The sequence below is a fragment of the Ranitomeya variabilis genome, chromosome 6 (genome assembly GCF_051348905.1).
Source record: "Ranitomeya variabilis isolate aRanVar5 chromosome 6, aRanVar5.hap1, whole genome shotgun sequence".
NCBI lineage: Eukaryota > Metazoa > Chordata > Amphibia > Anura > Dendrobatidae > Ranitomeya > Ranitomeya variabilis.
This window is the reverse complement of record NC_135237.1, coordinates 170,739,026-170,766,979: the sequence shown is the minus strand read 5'-3', so window position 1 is coordinate 170,766,979 and position 27,954 is coordinate 170,739,026. Positions and strand designations below refer to the sequence as shown.

At 43.3% G+C, this 27,954-nt stretch overlaps 1 protein-coding gene across 3 annotated transcripts in view; it reads left to right on the top strand.

The window, feature by feature from the left end:
• Positions 1–27,954, top strand: part of ELMO1 (engulfment and cell motility 1) — a 522,734-nt gene that overhangs the window by 201,746 nt on the left and 293,034 nt on the right. Inside the window, exons 8-11 of one of the 3 annotated variants that reach the window (XM_077269246.1) lie at positions 12,179–12,278; positions 13,815–13,966; positions 14,967–15,045; positions 26,801–26,845. In XM_077269246.1, the coding sequence (XP_077125361.1) occupies positions 12,179–12,278; positions 13,815–13,966; positions 14,967–15,045; positions 26,801–26,845 (376 nt within the window). Of the gene's footprint in view, positions 1–12,178; positions 12,279–13,814; positions 13,967–14,966; positions 15,046–26,800; positions 26,846–27,954 lie in introns of those variants that run through there. The other 2 variants (XM_077269247.1, XM_077269248.1) reach the window with 2 other exon arrangements.

The following is a 27,954-nucleotide window of genomic DNA, read 5'->3' as shown; positions in this document are numbered from 1 at the left end:
ACATGCATTTATTGTGGAAAAGTAGTGAAACATAACAGAAATCAAACTTTCCTTGCTTTGAAGGACACTTCATCTCCTGCATTATAGAGGCAACCTAGCGATTAGAATGGACAATGTGCAATGCTTAATTTTCCTTATGGTGGAGCTACTTTGACAGGTTTCTCCGCAGCGCATGTGTATGGGGTAAGTCAGGAAGAATAGCTGTGGCCTCAGTGGTTGAAGAGTCTAACGGTCTGTGTCGCAGGCAACGTTGCTTACCGCTGCCTTAAAGAGGTTGTCCCCTGTTAATGACATTTCATCCTGTAGTGCAGTTTGGCATAAAAACAAAATGCGCTGTGCTCCCTTTCCCCAGGTACCCTGATGAGTCTCTGCCGCTGCTCCCAGTGTCTGGCAATGACTGTGGCACTGACATCACGTCGACAGCGTGGCGGCCAATCTCTGCATCGGCGGCTTTGAGTTGAGCATTCGTCTACACTTGTAGAGCTACCGAGCTCACTGATTGGCTGTCAGTGTGATGTCAGACATCGGGGGCAGCATAGACTTATTGATTATCGATGCACTTGAGACTTGAGGAAGGTGAGTACAGTGTGTGATTTGTTTTTTTTATATACCAAACTGCAGTCAGGGATGAAATAAAGCTATAAGTGGTCAACCTGTTTAAAGGGTTGGTCAGCCAGCGGATTTCTGGGGGGGTGCAACTGCTGTATTGACCTTTATACCCAATGCATAACTGCACTGTGCGCTCTGCATTGCTGCTGTATGGGTCAGCCTTGTCGCTGCAGTACAATAGCATTGAAGCTAGTCATGATCACGTCTAGCAGGTGCTCCTTACCAGTATAGAAGAAGGCTGGTAAGTACCTAGCATGTTCTTACACTGCTGCTAGACCACAGAAGAAAACTGATAATAGCAGAGATTTCAGGGAAATTTTAACGCAAAGTAAATCATAAAAGTGCATGTAGTTACAAGCACTATGGAACATTACACACCCATAAATATGGGAATAACCCTTTAAATGGTATACCAGTGGCACCGGTGGCTGGTTGTCCTTCCAAACCCAGTTCTTACAAAAACATAAAAGCATTTCCAGTTTTCTTTTAGACGGGCAGGAGAATCTTTCTGACCCAGAAGAAAGATGTTGTGCCTCTTACCAGTGCTTTATCTCTTCTAATGGAAACCTTGGAATAGCTGATCTCATGCTCTGAGGGAGAGCGGAATAAATATCTTGAATACTCAGTAATAAATGACATCTGCAGTGTGAGCTCATTGATTCTACAGCAATATTCTCTACACAGACAGAACAGAATATAACTTAAGTGTTTTCTGTTCCAGTGAGTTTTTAAAGGACAAACGCTTTTATAATGTGAAGGGTTTTGTGCAGAACATTCTGCGCGGGGAATGGCAGTGGAAATTGATGTGCTCCAAACAGCCCACACGCCACCTTTTAGGCTACAGATCAGATTATAGAGCACATAATACTTTTATTAAGCCATTAAAATCATTGGTAATTCGGTGCACCAAACAATGCAATACATAAGCTAAAGATAGGTAAAACCTTACAGGGTATAGTATATGCCAGCTGAGAACAATGAGCAATGAATATTGGCAGAAGTATTAGAATGCTAATATTACTGTTTGAGGGCACAATAACACTAATAAAATTCTACTCAAATTATTATGGATGCATGTGTATATTCAATTGCACTCCATTTGGTAAAGGAATATATAGAGCATTGGTAATGGTTATTGCCCTAAAAAAGATAATTGAGGATAGCACCCTCAAGAGGATTTTTGGTTACCAATTCTTTTGCAAGTTCTGTCTACCCTATATACAGTACTATTATAGATCATTGTTGGTTCCAGCACTATCTGTGAGAAGCAGAGTGTGTTCGTTATTACATGTCCTGACACAGTTGAGTAAGGTGACCCTGTGGTGGTGCTTTGGTCACTGCGTCCTGTAGGGGAACTATCAATGCTATGACCTAATTAGGACCAAAGGACCATTTAGTTCTACCCCAATCAGTGTAACACTTGGAACGACCAAAGAACTAAACTAAGTGGTTAATGTCATATAAGGGACATTTGGAGCAAACACCCTACCTCCCAATAAGGACCTTAGATTTATCCAATTCATCCCCCAAATTGTTGGGATATATGGAACCCTGGAAGGAAGTTATTGTCCTAAAGAGGATGGTTTAGGTTAATGTCCTGAAAAGGATGTTTGATCACCCTGCCCTGTGAGGACAGCGTCCACACTATGTCTGAATCGATTTGGGACTATGGATATATTTGGTAACACCCAATCTGTCCCTATAAGAAAGATTGGGAGAAGTGCCCTCCAAAGGATGTACGATAACCTTGCCCTATTTGAGTATCTAAGGGTACTGTCACACAGTGGCACTTTGATCGCTACGACGGTACGATCCGTGACGTTCCAGCGATATCCATACGATATCGCTGTGTCTGACACGCTACTGCGATCAGGGATCCTGCTGAGAATCGTTCGTCGTAGCAGATCGTTTGAAACTTTATTTAGTCGCTGGATCTCCCGCTGTCATCGCTGGATCGTTGTGTGTGACAGCGATCCAGCGATGCGTTCGCTTGTAACCAGGGTAAACATCGGGTTACTAAGCGCAGGGCCGCGCTTAGTAACCCGATGTTTACCGTGGTTACCAGCGTAAAAGTAAAAAAAACAAAAAACGTACATACTCACATTCCGGTGTCCTTCAGGTCCCTTGCCGTCTGCTTCCCGCTCTGACTGACTGCCGGCCGGAAAGTAAGAGCAGATCACAGCGGTGACGTCACCGCTATGATCTGCTTTCACTTTACGGCGGCACTCAGTCAGAGCGGGAAGCAGATGGCAAGGGACCTGAAGGACACCGGAATGTGAGTATGTACAGTTTGTTTTTTTTTACTTTTACGCTGGTAACCAGGGTAAACATCGGGTTACTAAGCGCGGCCCTGACAGCTCCCCAGCGACCACAGAACGACTTTCCAACGATCACGGCCAGGTCGTATCGCTGGTCGTGATCGTTGGAAAGTTGCAGAGTGTGACAGTACCCTTAGCCTGATGTACTAATTAAGACCATGTATCAATTGAATTCTACCTCAATCTGTGTACTAAATGGATTAGCGTCCTTAGGGGTCAATTAGGGATTGTGCCATCGAGGGGACGTTCAGTTGCCTTGCCCAATTCGATTATATTAACAATATGTCCCGTTTAGGACGATAAATTAATTGAATTCCACCATAGATATAATATGCAAATTGCCTCTTCTGAGAAAAAGAGGACTTAACTCTATAGCGCCACCTGTTGGAAGTAGCGATCTTACAAGTCACAATCAACCCTCTAACGAGTCGTGCAATATGACTTAGGATAAAAGCCAAATCAGTATCTCAATTCGCAGACACGGTGTTTCGGGCTGTTGGCCCTCATCAGTGCGAAGCATGAGAACTGATTTGACTAGGTGAGAGGCTCTGGACTGGGGTCTAAGGGGTATCGTTTCTCCTTATGGAGAGTGACATACCAGCTGGCTTGTCAAGGTAAGGAGGCTTATTCGCCGTGCAATGCTCCTCTGGGAAATATAATATGCAAATTGCCTCTTCTGAGAAAAAGAGGACTTAACTCTATAGTGCCACCTGATGCAAAGAGGCAATTTGCATATTATATTTCCCAGAGGAGCATTGCACGGTGAATAAGCCTCCTTACCTTGACTAGCCAGCTGGTATGTCACTCTCCATAAGGAGAAACATTACCCCTTAGACCATAGATATATGGATTGACTATGGATTGACTATGGATTGGATAAGTATGGTGCTTCCCCCATACTCTGGAACTCTCTACCCCAGCACATCAGACTCTCGTCTACCATAGAAACTTTCAAAAAGAACCTGAAGACTCACCTCTTCCGACAAGCCTACAGCCTGCAGTGATCCTGAACCTACTGAACCGCCGCAAAACCAGCTCTGCCCTCTCCTAGTGTATCATCACCCATCCCCTGCAGACTGTGAGCCCTCACGGGCAGGGTCCTCCCTCCTTATACATAGTAACATAGTTATTAAGGTTGAAGGAAGACTTTAAGTCCATCTAGTTCAACCCATAGCCTAACATGCCCTAACATGTTGATCCAGGGGAAGGCAAAAAAAACCCATGTGGTAAGAGGTACCACCATGGGGAAAAAAATTCCTTCCCGACCCCACATACGGCAATCAGACTAGTTCCCTGAATCAACGCCCTATCAAAGAATCTAATATATATACCCTGTAACATTATACTTTTCCAGGAAGGTATCCAGTCCCCTCTTAAATTTAAGTAATGACTCACTCATTACAACATCATACGGCAGAGAGTTCCATAGTCTCACTGCTCTTACAGTAAAGAATCCGCATCTGTTATTATGCTTAAACCTTTTTTCCTCCAGACGTAGAGAATGCCCCCTTGTCCCTGTCACCGGTCTATGATTAAAAAGATCATCAGAAAGGTCTTTGTACTGTCCCCTCATATATTTATACATTAACATAAGATCACCCCTTAGCCTTCGTTTTTCCAAACTAAACAGCCCCAAGTGTAATAACCTATCTTGGTATTGCAGACCCCCCAGTCCTCTAATAACCTTGGTCGCTCTTCTCTGCACCCGCTCCAGTTCAGCTACGTCTTTCTTATACACCGGAGACCAGAACTGTGCACAGTATTCTAAGTGTGGTCGAACTAATGACTTGTATAGAGGTAAAATTATGTTCTCCTCATGAGCATCTATTCCTCTTTTAATGCATCCCATTATTTTATTTGCCTTTGTAGCAGCTGCCTGACACTGGCCACTGAATATGAGTTTGTCATCCACCCATACACCCAGGTCTTTTTCATTGACGGTTTTGCCCAGAGTTTTAGAATTAAGCACATAGTTATACATCTTATTACTTCTACCCAAGTGCATGACCTTACATTTATCCCCATTAAAGCTCATTTGCCATTTATCAGCCCAAGCTTCTAGTTTACATAAATCATCCTGTAATATAAAATTGTCCTCCTCTGTATTGATTACCCTGCAGAGTTTAGTGTCATCTGCAAATATTGAAATTCTACTCTGAATGCCCCCTACAAGGTCATTAATAAATATGTTAAAAAGAAGAGGGCCCAATACTGACCCCTGTGGTACCCCACTGCTAACCGCGACCCAGTCCGAGCGTGCTCCATTAATAACCATGTTTCCTATCCCTGAGCCAGCTCTAATGTACCCGTGTGCCTTGTTTTTGCTCATGTTTAATGTATTTGTCTATATTTGCCTGTATTTCACATGTAAAGCGCCATGGAATAAATGGCGCTATAAAAATGAATAATAATAATAATAATAATAATAATAATAATAATAATAATAATTGACGTCCTAAAAAAGTTGATTGGAGATGGATACTTTAGAAGTACATTCAGTCTTTGTTGAACGTCCTAAAAAGGATGATTAGGAAAGGTGTCCCAAAAACAGCAGTTAGGGTAAGTGCCCTAAATAGGACAATTGTTAAACTCGCCTTATACCAGCTCCTGGAGCCTTGTGCCAAGGTCTGGATTTTAGGGCAGGACTAGAACCTTAACATTTCCTTATCCCAATGTGTTTCAGCTCACTGGAATCATCAGGATGGAAGATAGTAGATTAAAGATATTGCTTAGCATATGGCATAGCAACAAGACCCACCAAACTGGAAAACCCCTTTAAGATGTTCTTATTATGTAGTTTGCATCCAAGCCCATTCACTTTAATGATTTTTTGCTTTCTAGCGACACCTAGTGCCTGAAGTTAAAAATGATTTCACAGTGTAAAAAATACTGAGTTTAGCAAACATTTAGTTTTGCATGTGAATGGACTAGACAATATTACATAACTCCAATCTGTTAAAAGAAAAGTAATAATCTTTTTTTTCATTATTTCATGTTTTGAGCACGATAATGCCAGTAAAAGGGAAGCATTTCATAACACCATTTGGCATAGAGTCGGTTAAGTGCAGAAACACGGACCCTCCCGAGTGAGTGAGAGGCGCTTCAGTGGCCATTGCCTGTTAGGGTAGTAGAAGACTATCTTTCCTGGAGGAACCTCATTGTATTGAAAATATAAGTTTCCAAACATGCCCACCAGGTTCCCAAGAATAACTATTCACACCTTGACTATCTAAAGCTACCGTTTTCCACTGCACTGTGTATATTGAGTCTTGCATTAGCATTACATACAGTGTAACCTCAGCCCCACGCTCCAATCATTCTCTGCACTAAAAGTGGAAAGTCCCAGAAAATTTCTTAGTAAATCTTGAAAAAGAAAAAAAAAACAACTTTCAAAATGCATCACCCAACGGAGGACGTGACATATACAGCAGGCAAGAGCGTGATTATTGAGAATTGCAGAATTAACCAGTTGAACCAATAAATAGGTTGAGAAAAGAAATCTGCAAGATATCACATACACAATAGGATTATTATATGTAACTAGAAGCTGGACCCAATAACCTTGTAGAGTACGGCACAGTGATGACTGATAAAGGCAGAAGAAATGTTCTTCATGGGAGAAGGTTACACTAATAAGATAACGTACGCATAATGTAACTTTGTATAGTAAGGCCGAGGCGCTCTCTCTGCCATGCTGGTATCTGTGGGCACACCCGACAGCCTCGGGAGCTGCCGCTGAGAAATGGCGTAACACTGCTTTCCTCAGTGTCAGACAATGTTTCCTTGCTAATTGCCAGGGTGCTCAGGATGCAGGCCAGCAAGAAAGTGTCTTCCCGTTGGGACATGCCAACTTAGGTGTCAGGTTATTGCTCCCACTATTCCCCAAAAGATGCTGTAGAGGCATCTGTGCCAGCCATGTTGCATAATGGCATGCTTAGTGAGGTTCAGTCAGTAGTTTCATAAGTGAATACCGTACGTTACCCCTCCTCCCCAACACATCCTACAAGTTAAGTAATTTAACTAAAATATTCACTTAAAGGGAATATGTCAGCAGGATTTCACACCCAAAACTATTTGTATGCACATGTAGCTCTTTCAAGTCCAGCAAAACCTTTACATGGCCAGTACATTCCTCCATACCTGTGAAATTGGCGATTAAATTGATATGCTAATGAGTCTGAAGGCCTATGGTAGATCAGAAGCCTCTGTCACTCCAGCTCTATTCCATGCCCATCATTGCCGACTTCTGCTTGACGGACGGCTCCTTTGCATGAAGTCACACATTATACAGGCTGTCAATCAAGCAGGAGGTGGCATCGCCCAGCAGAGAACAAAGCCAGAGTGACAAGGGCTTCAGATCTACAAATATCAATGCATATCAATTCAATCGCTGTTTTCTCAATAATTGTGGGACAGATTGGCCATGAGAAAGTATTGCTGGATTTGCCTTTGAAAAGGCTATACACACATATAAATAGCTTGGGGTGTGAAAACCTGCTAACAGATTAGATTCCCATTAACAAAAAAACCTCTAATCTCCTTTAAAGGGACCCTGTCAGCACAGAACGACTGTTCAAACCTAGTACAGGTGCTTGGTGCTCCATGGTGGGTCCAATCAGTTATATATCCCTTCCCACCTGCTTCATTTCTATCTATCTCCACCCTTTTCTGTCCCTATAAAGTCAGAGCTGTCAAAGAAGGGAGGGTGAAGATTGAGGGAATACAAGCAGGTGGTAAGGGGTATATAAATGCTTGGCCCCGCTTTGAAGCACCGAGCAGTGGTACTTAGTTTGAACAGTCATTCTGTCCGGAGAGTCCCTTTAACCCCTTCACAACATATGACGTGTATATATACATCATATGTCATGTCTCCCCCTTTGATGTTTGCTCTGGTCTTGAGCCTGCATCTTTTCTGGCACATGACAGCTGATTTCATCCACCCACAACTGTTAAAATGTTAAATGCTGCTGTCAATCTCTGACAGCAGTATTTAATATAATTGTGCCGGTAGTACATCACTAGCTCCGCTCATTGGCATCCTTGTCACATGATCGTGGGGCGCCGATGGTTTGGCATGACAAACCGGGATCTGCACGACATCCTACAGCCTCTAATTACAGTGAGAGCAGGAGCGGCGGATGGGAGCTTTCATCTGCCGCTCCTGAGCTATAAATAAATAATTAAAAAAAACGGCGTGGGGTCCCCCCCATTTTTGACAACCAGCCTTGCTAAAGCTCACAGCTGGGGCCTGGCATTCTCAGGCTGGTCTGGGGCTATTGATATAGGCCCCCCCCAGCGTAAAAATAGCAGCCTGCAGCTGCTCAGAAATGGCGCATCTATTAGATACGCCGATTCTGGCGCTTTGCCCGGCTCTTCCCACTTGCGCTGTAGTGGTGGCAAGCTGGGTAATGAGGGGTTAATGTCACCTTGCTATTGGAAGGTGACATTAAGCCGGCTTAGTAATGGAGAGGCATCAATAAGACACCTATCCATTACTAATCCTATAGTAATTAAAGGGTTAAATAAACACACACATGCAGAAAAAAGTCTTTTAATGAAATAAAACACCACACAGTTTTGATCGTCTTTTTATTATTCTGCCATTCCAAAGGGAAGCCCTCGATCTTCTGTAATAAAAATAAAATAATAAACCAAAAGTACAGTATACTCCCTGATCTGTCGCAGTCCGATATAACGAGTGTCCCACGCAGTATCTGGGGGAGATAAAGCTTATAACCGGGAGCGCTGCTATTGCCACCGCTCCCGGCTGTAAGTACTGGGGAATGAATGAGACACAGCGGGCGCAGGCTCAGTAACTAGCGGTGACGTCACCGAGCCTGCGCTCCCTCACTGCCTGACCAAAGGTAACCTCTGCACCGTGGGAAAATGCCAGGGAAGAGGATACCGCAGGTAATGTATCTATTCTATTCTATCAATCTATCTATTAATTCTATCTATCAATCTATCTATTCTATCAGTCTATGGCTGGTTTCACATTTGCGTTTTTTGCCGCTGCGTTTTAGCGCAAAAAACGCATGCGTTTTTTTTCCTATATTTAACATTAAAAACGCATGTGTTTTTTTTTTGTATGCGTTTTGCCGCGTTTGACGACGCATGCGTCTTTTCTATGCTTGCGTTTTGTTGCAGAAATGCAACATGTAGTAATTTCCAGAGGCGTTTTTTTGGGGCAAAAAAACGTATTGCTGTCTATGTAAACGCATGCGTTTTTAAGCACATGCGTTTGGTTGCGTTTTAAACGCATGCGTTTCAATAGAAAAAAACAAGAATACACTCTGATAAGCCACCCCCCACCATCAAGGTGATAAAGGGATCCAAACCCTAAGGCCGGAGACACACTGGTGCGAGAGACGGCCGAGTCTCGCTGGTTAAAAGCAAGCTGTGGCACCTGCACTCCGGAGCGGAGCGTGCGGCTCCATAGCAATACATGGAGCTGCACGCTCAGCTCCGGAATGCAGGTGCCACAGCTTGCTTTTAACCAGCGAGACTCGGCCGTCTCTCGCACCAGTGTGTCTCCGGCCTAACCCTAACCCTAGGGATTCCTAACCCTATCCCTAGGGATCCTAACCCTACCCCTAACCCTAGGGATCCTAACCCTACCCCTAACCCTAACCCCAACCCTAGCTATTTCTATTTATAGTGGGTTTTCTAGATGATTTTGATGATTGGCAGCTGTCACACACTTCTCAGCATGCGTTTCAAAAACGCAAACGCATGAAAAAACGCATGTAAACGCGTCAAAACGCCACTTTTTTTTACCGCATGAGAAAACGCATGCGTCTAAAAAACGCAGCGTTTGCACGCGTTTACATGCGTTTTTTTCACCACCTGCGTTTGCGTTTTAAACGCAAATGTGAAACTAGCCTATCTATTCATTTATAGCACGGTGGCGCAGTGGATAGCACAGCAGCCTTGCAGCGCTGGAGTCCTGGGTTCAAACCCACCAAGGACAACATCTGCAAAGAGTTTGTTTGTTCTCTCCATGTTTGCGTGGGTTTCCTCCGTGTTCTCCGGTTTCCTCCCACACTCCAAAGACATACTGATAGGGAATTTAGATTATGAGCCCCAATGGGGACAGCGACGATAATGTGTGCAAACTGTAAAGCGCTGCGGAATATGTTAGCGCTATCTAAAAATAAAGATTATTATTATTCTATCAATCTATTCTATCTATTCATTCTATCTACAGGAAGTTTTTTCTCTGCGTGCACCAAAAAAGCCGCAAAAAAGGCACCAAAAACACACAACCTTCGTTTTTGGGCGCAGCTTCTTTCCTGCCAAAATGATCAGGTTTTGCTGCAGAAAAAAAATGTGAACTTACCCAAACAGTGTAAAAAAAAGTTTTTTAAAAAAATATATAAGCGCAAATCACCCCCCTTTTGCCCCATTCAAAATAAAACTTTAGAAATGCCCGATCAAAATATAACAATAAATGATCCGATCAGTAAACTGTATAACAAGAAAAAAATCAAGGAGCCAGAATTGTTTTGTTGGTCACTGCAACATTGCAATAAAATGCAGTAACGGTAATCAAAAGATCGCATCTACCCTTAGATTGTATTGATAAAAACATCACCTTAGTGGGCAAAAAATAAGCCATCACCTGGCCCCAGATCTCGAAAATGAAGACGGTACTTGTCTCGGAAAATGGTAACTTTTTTTAAACAAAGATTTTTTTCACCACTTAAATAAAAAAGAACCTTATACTTGTTTGATATGTGCTCGCTCATAATGACCTGGAGAATTATAATGACAGGTCAGTTTTAGCATTTAGTGAACATGGTAAAAAAAAAAAAAACAATCGTGGAATTTCACTTTTTTGCAATTTCACCGCACTTGAATTTTTTTTCCCATTTTCTAGTACACAATATGGTAAAATCAGTTGTGTCATTCAAAAGTACAAATCGTCCCACAAAAAAACAAGCCCTCACATGGCCAAGTGACAGAAAAATAGAAAAAGTTATGGCTCTGGAAAGAAGGGGAGCAAAAATTGAAAGAAAAAAAAAAAAAGGAAAATGTCCCGGGGATGAATGAAGGGGTTAAAGGTGTTTTCTGGTACTTGTACATTATTGATTGATCCCTATGATACGGTAGGTCTTCAGCATAGGACTGATGGGTGTCTGATACTCAGCACTCCCACCAATCTCAGCTGATTGTGCCCCTGCAGGGCTGTATGTAAGGCATGTACCAAGCAGAAGGCCACACAGCCCCGTACATGGATTATTGGCCACTGTCGACTTCTGAACTTTCTCCTATTCACTTGCAGTTTACAGGATGTCTTGGACGGTTATGTATTTCACAGATTCCCATTGTCCCTGAACGACATAACGTGCCAAGACATTTTGGACAAAGAGTTGATCTGAATAACTTTCTACAGTATGTCTACCTGTACATCTGTTGGGTTCAGTTTCATTAAATTTCATGAGTCCACCCACTGAGGTCCGAACGCTTCCTCGGGGAGCACTAAACGGCTGCTGATCAACGGTGATTTCTTAGCCTTTTTAGAAGGTCACCCCACCTTTTCAGATGGATCTGAGCACATTGGCAGCCTTGTTCTTGGCAGCACAGGTGACTACACTGGACAAGGTGCTGACAAGAACAATGATCATTTAAGAAAACCAAAAGATTATTTCTCCTGATGAATGAACATTTATCTGGAAACGTGTGTTCCTAGGAATCCTTATTCCCAATAATTGCACCTTAACGCTTGCATAGCGGATTATAGCCAAACCGTACAGTCACTGTATATAATGTGTGGCGTAGATGGCACCGGTCAGTGTGTACATGGGAATGTGACGCAAGAGATAGTGGTCCTCTCTTGGTAATATATCTACGTTTCTAGTAATAAGTAGAATATATAAATACAATTTTAATCAGTCTAATCTTATTGCGGATTTTGCATTTCTTTATAGTTTAGATGTCTTGGAAAAAAAGTTCCATGCCAGTCTGCTCCAGCCAGCAATCCGTTTATTACAGTGTTGTTTTTGTTGTGGGGAGTGTGATACATTTGTTGTAATAAAGGCTTTATTTTCGTTAATAATGTATCATCAGATCCATGGACACTGAGAACAATTGCATCCTTTTGGCCTTTACACTTGTCAAGGATTTCTGCTGCTTGCTCTGTGGCACATTTCCCAGTCTGCAGCGTATAAATACTCCTAGTATAATGGGAGACACCGCTGAGTGTAACGCTCAGGATTTGAAAGATGCTCCTTTTTTCCTTATTTTCACAGCTTTGGAGAAATGCTTTCCTACACATTGACAGCGTTCGTTGAGTTAATGGATCATGGTATTGTGTCCTGGGATACGTTCTCCTTGGCATTTATTAAAAAGGTAAGTATATATCTATAGTGTGATACAATCCCATTGGTCCTCGGCACATAAGTACTTTTATGGGGATGGCTTCTGTAGTACTGGGGCATTGCTTTGGATTGTAGTAGAAGTACAATACCGGAGGAGCTTCCCCACTCCTCTACCGGCACTGATGCTGATGCCACCACTATTTCCTTTGGACATTAGGAAAATGTAACACACATGTTGTTCCTTACCGATTCTGGGGTCTTTTCAGCATACAATTTGTGCTGGTTTCCATAGCTTCAGGGGAGAGAAATGCTGAAGCCGTTAGCGCTCTATTACATGCAGCAGTAAGGAGGCTTGTAGCCGCTATTAATCTCACAAACTCCATGCTATGCCAATCTTTGTATCATATGTACATTGCATGTGGATCTTATGATTACAGTAAGGTTAGGATAATATAAGTTTCTATTCTTGATATTAATCTCAATTCTTAAGTACATCATAAAGAGAAGATGCGTTACTGTTCGGTACTCTAAAATGTGCCAAGACATTCCCCTAGTCACACAGGAGCTTGGCTGACATGGATTTCTACAAATGGGAATTTAAAGGGATTGGTCACCAGGTTTTTGCCATCTAATGTACCATAATGTAGAGACAGAGACCTTGATTTCAGCGATGTGTCACTTACTGAGCTGCTTTCTGTAGTTTTGATACTATCAAATTTTATCAGGAGGAGATTATATCTAGAGAACTAGTAAACCTGCTGCCAGGTAGTCCTCCATGAGATCTATATAACCCACTCCCACCAATGATTGGCAGATTTCTGCCTATGCACAGTGTACACAGAGCGCTTCCAATCAGTAGTGGAGGTATAGAGAGCTCAGCATTCAGAGAACAGAGATTTTATTAAAACCGCAGCAGGCAGCCCAGTAAGTGATATAACACTGGAATCGGGGTCTCTGCCCCTACATCATGCTGTTCTCAGATGGGTTAACAATAACCCTGTGACTGTAAGGCTGTGTGCACACGATGCGGATTTGCTGCGGATCCGCAGCGGATTTTTCCGTGCAGAAAAGCTGCAGGTCCGCACTGTGATTTCCAGTACCATGTAAATCAATGTAAAAAAAAAAAAAGTTGTGCAGATGGTGCAGAGAAATCAGTGCGGAATTGCTGAGGATTTAAAAGAAGTGCATGTCACTTCTTTTGTGTGGATCTGCAGCGTTTCTGCACCCCTCCATGATATAAATCCGCAGTGGCAAAAACTGCATAAAATCTGCACAAAATCTGCATCAATTCCACGGCAAATCCGCACAAAATCCGCATAAAAACCACGGCAAATCCACAGCTGCGGATTCTGCCAGGAAATGCGGATTTTGTGCAAAAAATTCTGCACCACATTTCCTACGTGTGCACATAGCCTAATAATGCCTGTAATACAATTCATGTCACTGCAGTTCCCCTTAAACTAAATGTTAATATACGACATTTTACATACAAAGATATTTTCCTTTTTCCTTGATCCAAAGCCCCTGCTTATGAAACAACCTTTAAATAAATCTTTTTCATCCTCAGATTGCAAGCTTTGTGAACAAGTCGGGCATGGATATCTCTATTTTACAGCGATCTCTAGCGATTCTTGAATCCATGGTCCTCAACAGTCATGATCTGTATCAGAAAGTGGCTCAGGAAATCTCAATCGGACAGTTAATTCCACTTCTTCAAGGGTAAGCGACCTACAGTACATACTGCTTTTAAAACATAAATGTCACAACCTAGCCCATCTATTAGTATCTTTAAAGGCAGTCTGTCAGCAGTGTCTCCACCCCAAACTATAGACGCACGGAGCTCTTTCAAAGACAAGCACAGCAATATCCTTACATGGCCCGTCCATTACTCCACTATTGAGACGTCAGCGTTCAGACTGATACGAGTTTCTTTGAAAGAGCTACATGTACATATAAATAGTTCATGATGTGGAATCCTGCTGACAGATTCCCTTTAAATGTTTTTTTTCAGCAATTACTTTTTCTATTGGATATGCCTTAAAATTCCTAGGCTATGTTCACACGTTGCATTTTTGCTGCGGTTTTTTTTGCAGGCAAAACCTGTTCTCTTTGCAGGAAAGAAGCTACATAAAAAAAGCAAGTTTTGCTGCGCTTTTTCTGCATTTTTCATGCTGATACAGTGACTTGTTCCTGAGTTTTCTGCACCAAACCACCTGCTGCGTTTTTGCACTTACTCATTACTATTACTAATTACTACTTTTTTGTGGGTGAAAAAACACTTAAAAAGCGCTGCACTTTTCCAATACAGTCCGGAAAAGCCAGTGTGAGTGATTGAGATTTCTGAAATCTCATAGCTTCTGCTGGGACTGTAAAATGCTGCTTTTAATTTGCATAAAAAAACCGCAGCAAAAATGCAACATGTGAACATCGCTTTATTGGTAGGGTTCTAATCATTGGGATTGATCTGGAGAAAGGGATTACTTTATAATACTTGCTTTCCCACAGTATGTGCTTTCATTAGCTGGAAGGACCGTGTAGTCCCTGATTTTAGCTAGCTCCTTTGCTCATATTGTTGTGAGTGCCACGTGCCTTTTTTCCCTCTTTTCTGTAACTTGATCTGTGTTTTAAGCAGAAAAATCTGGCTGTTACACTGTGAACACATCTATTGTAAGCTACTGCTTTATTGTATTTTTACATTTTATGCTTCTTTTGCCTTAAGGACAGATCAAGAGATTCAGACATACGCCATTGCAGTGATCAATGCTCTGTTTCTCAAAGCCCCGGATGCAACAAGACAGGTATGTAATTACAGGGACACACGGAGAATCGCCAGCTTTTGTGGGGCAGGAGGTGAATAAGATGAAGAAGTATTTTTTTCCTCAAACAACCACGACACTTGATTAGATGCAACACAGTTTATTGAGAAGATTAATTTAAATAGTAGAAAAAAAAAAGATGAATAGTCCCAATAGTGATCCAACAAATGACAAGTATAAAGTTGCAGAATACCCTTTCAATGGCCGACTTTTTATTTTTTTTTTTTAACTAAGTAGTTACAGGTAGGGTTGAGCGAAACAGATCGGCCAATTTCAAAAGTCGCCGACTTTTGGGAAAGTCGGGTTTCATGAAACCCGACCCGATCTCACTGTGGGATCGGGTCGGCCGTCGGCGATCTTCGCTCCAAAGTCGGGTTTCGTTATATATATATATATATATATATATATATATATATATATATATATACACTCACCGGCCACTTTATTAGGTACACCATGCTAGTAACGGGTTGGACCCCCTTTTGCCTTCAGAACTGCCTCAATTCTTCGTGGCATAGATTCAACAAGGTGCTGGAAGCATTCCTCAGAGATTTTGGTCCATATTGACATGATGGCATCACACAGTTGCCGCAGATTTGTCGGCTGCACATCCCAAAGATGCTCCATACAAGGCAGGATGGATACATGCTTTCATGTTGTTTACGCCAAATTCTGACCCTACCATCCGAATGTCGCAGCAGAAATCGAGACTCATCAGACCAAGCAACGTTTTTCCAATCTTCTACTGTCCAATTTCGATGAGCTTGTACAAATTGTATCCTCAGTTTCCTGTTCTTAGCTGAAAGGAGTGGTACCCGGTGTGGTCTTCTGCTGCTGTAGCCCATCTGCCTCAAAGTTCGACGCACTGTGCGTTCAGAGATGCTCTTAGGCCTACCTTGGTTGTAACGGGTGGCGATTTGAGTCACTGTTGCCTTTCTATCAGCTCGAACCAGTCTGCCCATTCTCCTCTGACCTCTGGCATCAACAAGGCATTTCCGCCCACAGAACTGCCGCTCACTGGATTTTTTTTCTTTTTCGGACCATTCTCTGTAAACCCTAGAGATGGTTGTGCGTGAAAATCCCAGTAGATCAGCAGTTTCTGAAATACTCAGACCAGCCCTTCTGGCACCAACAACCATGCCACGTTCAAAGGCACTCAAATCACCTTTCTTCCCCATACTGATGCTCGGTTTGAACTGCAGGAGATTGTCTTGACCATGTCTACATGCCTAAATGCACTGAGTTGCCGCCATGTGATTGGCTGATTAGAAATTAAGTGTTAACAAGAAGTTGGACAGGTGTACCTAATAAAGTGGCCAGTGAGTGTATATATATAATGTCATTGAGACACACATATATATATATATATATATATATATATTTATTTATATATATATATATATATATATATATATATATATATATATATATATATATATATATATATATATATATACAGTGGGGCAAAAAAGTATTTAGTCAGTCAGCAATAGTGCAAGTTCCACCACTTAAAAAGATGAGAGGCGTCTGTAATTTACATCATAGGTAGACCTCAACTATGGGAGACAAACTGAGAAAAAAAAATCCAGAAAATCACATTGTCTGTTTTTTATCATTTTATTTGCATATTATGGTGGAAAATAAGTATTTGGTCAGAAACAAACAATCAAGATTTCTGGCTCTCACAGATCTGTAACAACTTCTTTAAGAGTCTCCTCTTTCCTCCACTCATTACCTGTAGTAATGGCACCTATTAATAGCCTAGAGAGGGTCCATGGTTATTGGCCCCCCCCTGGCTACAAACATCTGCCCCCAGCCACCCCAGAAAAGGCACATCTGGAAGATGCGCCTATTCTGGCACTTGGCCACTCTCTTCCCACTCCCGTGTAGCGGTGGGATATGGGGTAATGAAGGGTTAATGCCACCTTGCTATTGTAAGGTGACATTAAGCCAGATTAATAATGGAGAGGCGTCAATTATGACACCTATCCATTATTAATCCAATTGTATGAAATGGTTAAAAAAAAAACCACACACACAATATTGCAAAGTATTTTAATGAAATAATCACACAGGTTGTTGTAATATTTTATTGTTCCCTCAATCCACCTGAAGACCCTCCCTCTGTAACAAAGGAAACATAATAAACCAACAATATACATACCATCTGTAGATCTGTAACGTCCCACGATGTAAATCCATCTGAAAGGGTTAAAATATTTTTCAGGCAGGAGCTCTGCTAATGCAGCTGTGCTCGTACCTGTAAACCCGGGGAATTAAGGTAATGTAGGTCAATGACCTATAGTTACCTTCAGTCGCGGTGATGCGCCCTCTGCTGGATGTCCTCATATGACCTCGAGCGTGGGAAAAAGTTCCCAGGCTGCAGTTCATGAGGACATCCAGCAGAGGGCGCATCACCGCGACTGAAGGTAACTATAGGTCATTGACCTACATTTCCTTCATTCCCCGGGGTTTACAGGCACATTAGCAGAGCTCCTGCCTGTAAAATATTTTAACCCTTTCAGATGGATTTACATCGTGGGACGTTACAGATCTACAGATGGTATGTATAGTGTTGGTTTATTATGTTTCCTTTGTTACAGAGCGAGGGTCTTCAGGTGGATTGAGAGAGCAATAAAATATTACAACAACCTGTGTCTTTATTTCATTAAAATACTTTTTAATAATGTGTGTGTTTTTTTTTAACCATTTCATACAATTGGATTAATAATGGATAGGTGTCATTATTGACGCCTCTCCATTATTAATCTGGCTTAATGTCACCTTACAATAGCAAGGTGGCATTAACCCTTCATTACCCCATATCCCACCGCTACACGGGAGTGGGAAGAGAATGGCCAAGTGCCAGAATAGGCGCATCTTCCAGATGTGCCTTTTCTGGGGTGGCTGGGGGCAGATGTTTGTAGCCAGGGGGGGCCAATAACCATGGACCCTCTCTAGGCTATTAATATCTGCCCTCAGTCACTGGCTTTACCACTCTGGCGGAGAAAATTGCGCGGGAGCCCACGCCAATTTTTTCCGCGATTTAACCCTTAAATTTAATAGCTACAGCGCCGAAATGTTGCACATACACACTACTAACATTAGTAGTGTGGAATATGCAAAAAAAAAGGGGGATATGACATGGTTTACTGTATGTAAACCATGTCTCATATCATGTCGGGTTTAGGCAGGAGAAATGAAAAGCCGGCAATTGAATTACCGGCTTTTCACATATATCACGCTGAAGTAAATATAAAAATATATAGATTTTCCATTACCTTGCATTGGGTTTCGTGTTTCGGCCGATCCCCGACCCCGACTTTTCAAGAAGATCAGCCGATTTCACTTGACTCGACTTTTGAGTAAGTCGGGTTTTGTGAAACCCGACTCGACCTCAAAAAAGGAAAAGTCGCTCAACCCTAGTTACAGGGGTTGTCTACTACTGGACAATCTCTGCCTAATCATTTCAGGACCCTATATAAAACACAAACCACGCACTCTATTCTCACCTCCCACAGTGGCTGTTCCAGTGATGTTGGCACTGCTGTTTCGGCAGGTAATACAACATTGTTGTGTCGCATGGCTGTAAACCGCTGCAGCCAATTAATAGAAATAAAACTTAAATCGTAAAGGCTGCAGCCAGTCAGCAGCTGCTGATCGGTTGCAGCTGTCACGTGACATCACGTCATTGCACTTGCTGAACATGCAACGTGAACATCGCTGAAATGGCGCAGCAGCAGGAGGTGAGTAGACCTTGTTTTATTGTATATGAATTGATGAAGGTGAGGTTGTCCTTCCTCTTTAGACAAATTATTTACTTAATAGTAGCATGTCATTGAAGGTCTTTGGTTGTTTGCAAATTTACTAATCCGAATAACCTCCTAAAACTGTAACATCTTATCACATTGCCGATCATAATTGTACCTACCACAGTAATTTTTATATTTCTTTTTAAAGATTGTTCAAATTGATGGTTTCTGATTATTCCGACCCTTTTGATTTTAATGCACCATTTGACATTAATTTAACTCAATAAAATGGAACTGCATCTCAAAGGGGATGCCCTCCTTGGGACAATTTTTTTTCTTATTTAAATCCATTTAATTTAGGCTAAAAAAATCATTTTTGCAATTAGCTTGCATTAAAATTTTTGCGCAGTTTGCCTCCCACTACAATGTCTATTGCAGTCTAAAATGATAAGTCTGCAATCACTCTGTGAACACACTGTCCACTGCAGGGATTTTCCAGTCTCTGATCCGGGAATGGAGGTGATGTATGCGATATACAGTGGGTACGGAAAGTATTCAGACCTCTTTAACCCCTTCATGACCTTGCCGTTTTTTGCAATTCTGACCAGTGTCCCTTTATGAGGTAATAACTCAGGAACGCTTCAACGGATCCTAGCGATTCTGAGATTGTTTTTTCGTGACATATTGGGCTTCATGTTAGTGGTAAATTTAGGTCGATAATTTCTGAGTTTATTTGTGAAAAAAATGGAAATTTGGCAAAAATTTTGAAAATTTCGCAATTTTCACATTTTGAATTTTTATTCTGTTAAACCAGAGAGTTATGTGACACAAAATAGTTAATAAATAACATTTCCCACATGTCTACTTTACATCAGCACAATTTTGGAAACAAATTTTTTTTTTGCTAGGAAGTTATAAGGGTTAAAATTTGACCAGTGATTTCTCATTTTTACAACAAAATTTACAAAACCATTTTTTTTAGGGACCACCTCACATTTGAAGTCAGTTTGAGGGTTCTATATGGCTGAAAATACCCAAAAGTGACACCATTCTAAAAACTGCACCCCTCAAGGTGCTCAAAACCACATTCAAGAAGTTTATTAACCCTTCAGGTGTTTCACAGCAGCAGAAGCAACATGGAAGTAAAAAATGAACATTTAACTTTTTAGTCACAAAAATGATCTTTTAGCAACAATTTTTTATTTTCCCAAGGGTAAAAGGAGAAACTGGACCACGGACGTTGTTGTCCAATTTGTCCTGAGTACGCTGATACCTCATATGTGGGGGTAAACCACTGTTTGGGCGCACGGCAGGGCTCGGAAGGGAAGGAGCGCCATTTGACTTTTTGAATGAAAAATTGGCTCCAATCTTTAGCGGACACCATGTCGCGTTTGGAGAGCCCCCGTGTGCCTAAACATTGGAGCTCCCCCACAAGTGACCACATTTTGGAAACTAGACCCCCCAAGGAACTTATCTAGAAGCATAGTGAGCACTTTAAACCCCCAGGTGCTTCACAAATTGATCTGTAAAAATGAAAAAGTACTTTTTTTTCACAAAAAAATTATTTTAGCCTCAATTCTTTCATTTTCACATGGGCAACAGGATAAAATGGATCCTAAAATTTGTTGGGCAATTTCTCCTGAGTACACCAATACCTCACATGTGGGAGTAAACCACTGTTTGGGTGCACGGCAAGGCTCGGAAAGGGGAGGCGTGCCATTTGACTTTTTGAATGGAAAATTAGCTCCAATCGTTAGCGGACACCATGTCGCGTTTGGAGAGCCCCTGTGTGCCTAAACATTGGAGCTCCCCTACAAGTGACCCCATTTTGGAAACTAGACCCCCCAAGGAACTTATCTAGATGCATAGTGAGCACTTATAACCCCCAGGTGCTTCACAGAAGTTTATAACGCAGAGCCGTGAAAATAAAAAAATAATTTTTCTTTCCTCAAAAATGATTTTTAGCCCAGAATTTTTTATTTTCCCAAGGGTAATAGGAGAAATTGGACCCCAAATGTTGTTGTCCAGTTTGTCCTGAGTACGATGATACCCCATATGTGGGGGTAAACCACTGTTTGGGCGCACGGCAGGGCTCGGAAGGGAAGGCACGCCATTTGGCTTTTTGAATGGAAAATTAGCTCCAATCATTAGCGGACACCATGTCACGTTTGGAGAGCCCCTGTGTGCCTAAACATTGGAGCTCCCGCACAAGTGACCCCATTTTGGAAACTAGACCTCCCAAGGAACTAATCTAGATGTGTGGTGAGCACTTTGAACCCCCAAGTGCTTCACAGAAGTTTATAACGCAGAGCCGTGAAAATAATAAATGTGTTTCCTTTCCTCAAAAAATTTTTTTTAGCCCAGAATTTTTTATTTTTGCAAGAGTAACAGGAGAAATTGGACCCCAAAAGTTGTTGTCCAGTTTCTCCTGAGTACGCTGATACCCCATATGTGGGGGTAAACCACTGTTTGGGCACATGCCGGGGCTCGGAAGGGAAGTAGTGACGTTTTGGAATGCAGACTTTGATGGAATGGTCTGCGGGCATCATGTTACGTTTGCAGAGCCCCTGATATGCCTAAACAGTAGAAACCCCCCACAAGTGACCCCATTTTGGAAACTAGACCCCCCAAGGAACTTATCTAGATGTGTGGTGAGCACGTTCAACCCCCAAGTGCTTCACAGAAGTTTACAACGCAGAGCCGTGAAAATAAAAAATCATTTTTCTTTCCTCAAAAATTATGTTTTAGCAAGTAATTTTTTATTTTTGCAAGGGTAACAGGAGAAATTGGACCCCAACAGTTGTTGCCCAGTTTGTCCTGAGTACGCTGGTACCCCAAATGTGGGGGTAAACCACTGTTTGGGCGCACGTCGGGGCTTGGAAGGGCGGGAGCACCATTTGACTTTTTGAACGCAAGATTGGCTGGAATCAATGGTGGCGCCATGTTGCTTTTGGAGACCCCTGATGTGCCTAAACAGTGGAAACCCCTCAATTCTAACTTCAACACTAACCTCAACACACCCCTAATCCGAATCCCAACTGTAGCCATAACCCTAATCACAACCCTAACCCCAACACACCCCTAACCACAACCCTAACCGCAACACACCCGTAACCCTAATTCCAACCCTAATCCTAACCCTAATCCCAACCGTAACCCTAATCCCAACCCTAACCACAACTGTAACCCCAACACACCCCTAACCCTATCCGTAACCCTAACCACAAGCCTAATCTTAACCCTATTTCAAACCCTAGCCCTAATTCCAACCCTAACTCTAATTCCAACCCTAACCCTAAGGCTATGTGCCCACGTTGCGGATTCGTGTGAGATTTTTCCGCACAATTTTTGAAAAATCTGCAGGTAAAAGGCTCTGCGTTTTACCTGCGGATTTACAGCAGATTTCCAGTGTTTTTTTGTGCGGATTTCACCTGCGGATTCCTATTGAGGAACAGGTGTAAAACACTGCGGAATCCGCACAAAGAATTGACATGCTGCGGAAAATACAATGCAGCGTTTCTGCACGGAATTTTCCGCACCATGGGCACAGCGGATTTGGTTTTCCTTAGGTGTACATGGTACTGTAAACCTGATGGAAAACTGCTTCGAATTCGCTGCGGATCCGCGGCCAATCCGCGGCCAATCCGCTGCCGATCCGCTGCGGATCCGCTGCGGATCCGCGGCCAATCCGCTGCGGATCCGCTGCGGATCCGCGGCCGATCCGCTGCGGATCCGCGGCCGATGCGCTGCGGATCCGCGGCCGATGCGCTGCGGATCCGCGGCCGATGCGCTGCGGATCCGCGGCCGATGCGCTGCGGATCCGCGGCCGATGCGCTGCGGATCCGCGGCGGATCCGCGGCCGATCCGCTGCGGATCCGCGGCCGATCCGCTCTGTGTGCACATGCCATAACCCTACCCCTAACCCTACCCGTAACCCTAACCCTACCCCTAACCCTACCCCTAACCCTACCCCTAGTTCTAACCCTAGTTCTAACCCTAACCCTAGTGGAAAAAGAAAAAAAAATATTTTCTTTATTTTATTATTGTCCCTACCTATGGGGGTGATAAAGGGGGGGGGGTTTATTTATTATTTTTTTTATTTTGATCGCTGTGATAGAACCTACCACAGCGATCAAAATGCACTTGTAATGAATCTGCCGGCCGGCAGATTCGGCGGGCGCACTGAGCGTGCGCCCGCCATTGTGGAAGATGGCGGCGCCCAGCGAGGAGACAGACCGACACCGGGAGCCTCGGTAAGTATAAGAGGGGGGAGATCGGGGCACGGGGGGGCGTCGGAGCACCGGGGGGTGACATAGGAGCAGGGGGGGAGCGGGCAGGAGGACGGGGGAGCAGAGCACAGGACGGAGGGGACCGGACCCCATAACGGAGCACTGGGGGGGCGATCGGTGGGGTGGGGGGGGGTCACTTCAGGTTTTCCAGCCATGGCCGATGGTATTGCAGCATCGGCCATGGCTGGATTGTAATATTTCACCAGTTTTTTAGGTGAAATATTACAAATCGCTCTGATTGGCAGTTTCACTTTCAACAGCCAATCAGAGCGATCGTAGCCACGGGGGGGTGAAGCCACCCCCCCTGGGCTGAAGTACCACTCCCCCTCTCCCTGCAGATCGGGTAAAATAGGAGTTAACCCCTTCACCCGATCTGCAGGGACGCGATCATTCCATGACGCCACATAGGCGTCATGGGTCGGGAAGGGGTTAAATTTTTCACTTTGTTTCGTTGCAGCCATTTGGTTAATTCAAAAAAGTTCATTTTTTTCTCACACTGCACCCCATCCTGACTGAAAAACCCCCTCAGAAATGTTGTAATTTTTGCAAATTTATTGAAAAAGAAAAACTGAAATATCACATGGTCATAAGTACTCAGACCCTTTGCTCAGTATTGGGTAGAAGCATTCTTTTGAGCTAGTACAGCCATGAGTCTTCTTGTGAATGATGCAACAAGTTTTTTACACCTGGACACCTCTGCCATTCTTTCTTGCAGATCCTCTCCAGTTCCATCAGGTTGGATGGTGAATGTTGGCGGACAGCCATTTTCAGGTCTCTCCAGAGATGCTCAGTTGAGTTTAGGTCAGGGCTCGTCAAGAATGGTCACAGAGTTGTTCTGAAGCCACTCCTTTGTTATTTTAGCTGTGTGCTTAGGGTCATTGTCTTGTTGGAAGGTGAACCTTCGGCCAAGTCTGAGGTCCAGAGCACTCTGGAAGAGGTTTTCATCCAGGATATCTCTGTACTTGGCCGCATTCATGTTTCCTTCAATGACCACCAGTTGTCCTGTCCCTGCAGCTGAAAAACACCATCATAGCATGATGCTGCCACCACCATGTTTCACTGTTGGGATTGTATTGGGAAGGTGATGAGCAGTGCCTGCTTTTCTCCACACATACCGCTTAGAATTATCACTAAAAAGTTCTATCTTCGTCTCATCAGACCAGAGAATCTTATTTCTCATAGTTTGGGAGTCCTTCATGTGTTTTTTAGCAAACACTGTGTGGGCTCTCTTATGTCTTGCACCGAGGAGAAGCTTCCGTCAGGCCACTCAGATATAAAGGCCCAACTGGTGGAGGGCTGCAGTGATAATTGACTTTGTGGAACTTTCTCCCATCTCCCTACTGCATCTCTGGAGCTCAGCGACAGTGATCTTCGGGTCCCAAACTTTTTCCATTTAAGGATTATGGAGGCCACTGTGCTCTTAGAAACCTTGAGTACTGCAGAAATTGTTTTGTAACCTTGGCCAGATCTGTGCCTTGCCACAATTCTGTCTCTGAGCTCCTTAGCCAGTTCCTTTGACCTCATGATTCTCATTTGGTCTGACATGCACTGTGAGGTCTTATATAGACAGGTGTGTGCCTTTTAAAAATCAAATCTTATCAGTTGACTTAAACACAACTGGACTCCAATGAAGGAGTAGAACCATCTCAAGGAGGATCACAGGGAAATGGACAGCATGTGACTTAAATATAAGTGTCTGAGCAAAGGGTCTGAATACTTATAACTAGTGTTGAGCATTCCGATACCGCAAGTATCGGGTATCGGCCGATATTTGCTGTATCGGAATTCCGATACCGAGATCCGATATTTTTGTGGTATCGGGTATCGGTATCGGTATCGAAACAACATTAATGTGTAAAATAAAGAATTAAAATAAAAAATATTGCTATACTCACCTCTCCGACGCAGCCTGCACCTTACCGAGGGAACCGGCAGCGTTGTTTGCTTAAAATTCGCCCGTTTTCTTCCTTACGTGAAGTCCCGGCTTGTGATTGGTCGCGTGCCGCCCATGTGGCCGCGACGCGACCAATCACAGCAAGCCGTGACGTAATTTCAGGTCCTTCAGGATTTTAAAATTACGTTCCGGCTTTGTGATTGGTCGCGTCGCGGTCACATGGGCGACGCGACCAATCACAAGCCGTGACCTCACGGGAGGCAGGACAAGCGCGCATTTTAAAATGCGCGCGTGTCCAGCCTCCCGTGACGTCACGGCTTGTGATTGGTCGCGTTGCCCATGTGGCCGCGACGCGACCAATCACAGCAAGCCGTGACGTAATTTTAGGTCCTTCAGGATTTTAAAATTACGTTCCGGCTTTGTGATTGGTCGCGTCGCGGTCACATGGGCGACGCGACCAATCACAAGCCGTGACGTCACGGGAGGCAGGACAAGCGCGCATTTTAAAATGCGCGCGTGTCCAGCCTCCCGTGATGTCACGGCTTGTGATTGGTCGCGTCGCCCATGTGGCCGCGACGCGACCAATCACAGCAAGCCGTGACGTAATTTTAGGTCCTTCAGGATTTTAAAATTACGTTCCGGCTTTGTGATTGGTCGCGTCGCGGTCACATGGGCGACGCGACCAATCACAAGCCGTGACGTCACGGGAGGCAGGACAAGCGCGCATTTTAAAATGCGCGTGTGTCCAGCCTCCCGTGACGTCACGGCTTGTGATTGGTCGCGTCGCCCATGTGACCGCGACGCGACCAATCACAAAGCCGGAACGTAATTTTAAAATCCTGAAGGACCTGAAATTACGTCACGGCTTGCTGTGATTGGTCGCGTCGCGGCCACATGGGCAGCACGCGACCAATCACAAGCCGGGACTTCACGTAAGGAAGAAAACGCGCAAATTTTAAGCAAACAACGCTGCCGGTTCCCTCGGTAAGGTGCAGGCTGCGTCGGAGAGGTGAGTATAGCAATATTTTTTATTTTAATTCTTTCTTTTACACATTAATATGGATCCCAGGGCCTGAAGGAGAGTTTCCTCTCCTTCAGACCCTGGGAACCATCAGGAATACCGTCCGATACTTGAGTCCCATTGACTTGTATTGGTATCGGGTATCGGTATCGGATTGGATCTGATACTTTGCCGGTATCGGCCGATACTTTCCGATACCGATACTTTCAAGTATCGGACGGTATCGCTCAACACTACTTATAACCATGTGATATTTCAGTTTTTCCTTTTAATTAAATTTGCAAAACTTTCTACATTTCTGTGAAAATGTGAAAAATTTAAAGGGGTCTGAATACTTCCTGTACCCACTGTACATATTCCCTGGCAGAAGCCGTCTAGTGGGCGCAGCCTTGCTCAATACCCTTACATAGAGCGATGCCGCGCCCACTAGACGACTTGTGACCGGGAGTATGGATATCGCAGACATCACCTCTATTCCCGGCTCAGAACCTGGCAAATCCTCGCAGCGCACAATACATGTGCTGGGGGGAGTCCTACGTCTGCAGTCACACAGACTGACACACAGTGACTGCAGACTTATCATTTTAGACCGGACAACCCTATAATACAAGTATAGTAGTGAGTTGTAAATATTTAAATTTTAAACAAACCTAAAGACTTATTTTTTAAGTATACAAACCCCTTAAATGGATAATTTTTGTGTCATTCTATGGGTAAGGCTTGAAATGATTTATACCACCATGTCTCCTCTTATTGCTGCCCATGGCCGTAACCCTCTCAGTATTACATAGAAGACAGCATTGACATTCTTGATTTTCCTCTGAGTGTGAGTCTCCTAAATATTTAATAGTGAATGTTTTCTATGCATGCTTGTCCTTGCTACATGTGTTTTTGTATTTGTATAATATTTTATTTCACATTTTACCTTTGCTTGCTTGACAAGTTATTGCTTACTGATTTTAAAATAAAAATTAGAACAACATCCAGTTTTAGTATTAAAATCTGTGCTAATTATGGCCTTATGGGATTGAAGCTCCATTTTTTTTCATGACGCAGCACTCCAAATCCTCTGCTTTCTATTCACATTACTCCCCCAACAAATAATAATAATTATAATAAAAATTATTAAAATCATCACCTATCCACTGTTCCCTGGATATATAATGCAGATTAGATCAGGCACTAGTTTAATATCTGGTTATAGTAACACAGCCTCACACTAATTCTTCCTGCTGTTATGGCACAATTCATCAAGACCAGCATTGTTCGCGGCTGCCTTGATGAGTGGCGTACTGGAGTCAGACGCTTCTGATTCATGATGGGGCATACACCGGATGAGTGGCGTGCACATGTGTGTGCGCCTCCCCACAAATCCTTCTTCAGCCCCTACTGGAGTAAGATTTGTGGCAGAGCAAAACGCCACCACTCATGACGAATTTGAAAAATAGCGGTCGTCAGCGGAGCTGGGAGCAACTAGAGTGGAGATGCCAAAAGTGTGCAAAATGTAGGCAAAACTCCCAAGTTGTGCCTAAATATTGCGACTTTTGAAAGCTTTTAATACTGCACCAATCACTGGTCTCGGTGGTGTTTGCTTGTATGACATGACTGCTGAGGCAGTGATTGTCTGCAGTGGTCCTGTGAATCATGAATGTCATGTAATCACTACAGGACGTAGGTACGATGCAGGATTGAACACATCACACAGCTAAGCCAAAATACCAGACAGCCTCTTTAATGATAAACCCGTATACAGTACAGTAAGCTCCACCTAGTTGTGTATTGTATTATAAAGACAAAAGTAGCACAATGAAAAGTTCAAACAACAATTAAACCATAAAACAAATACCACATGTTCACATTTATTTCCATACTCAGACTCCAAACCCAATAAATTTATCATGTCAATTGAGCGAATTGTAAAATTCATAAAATCAA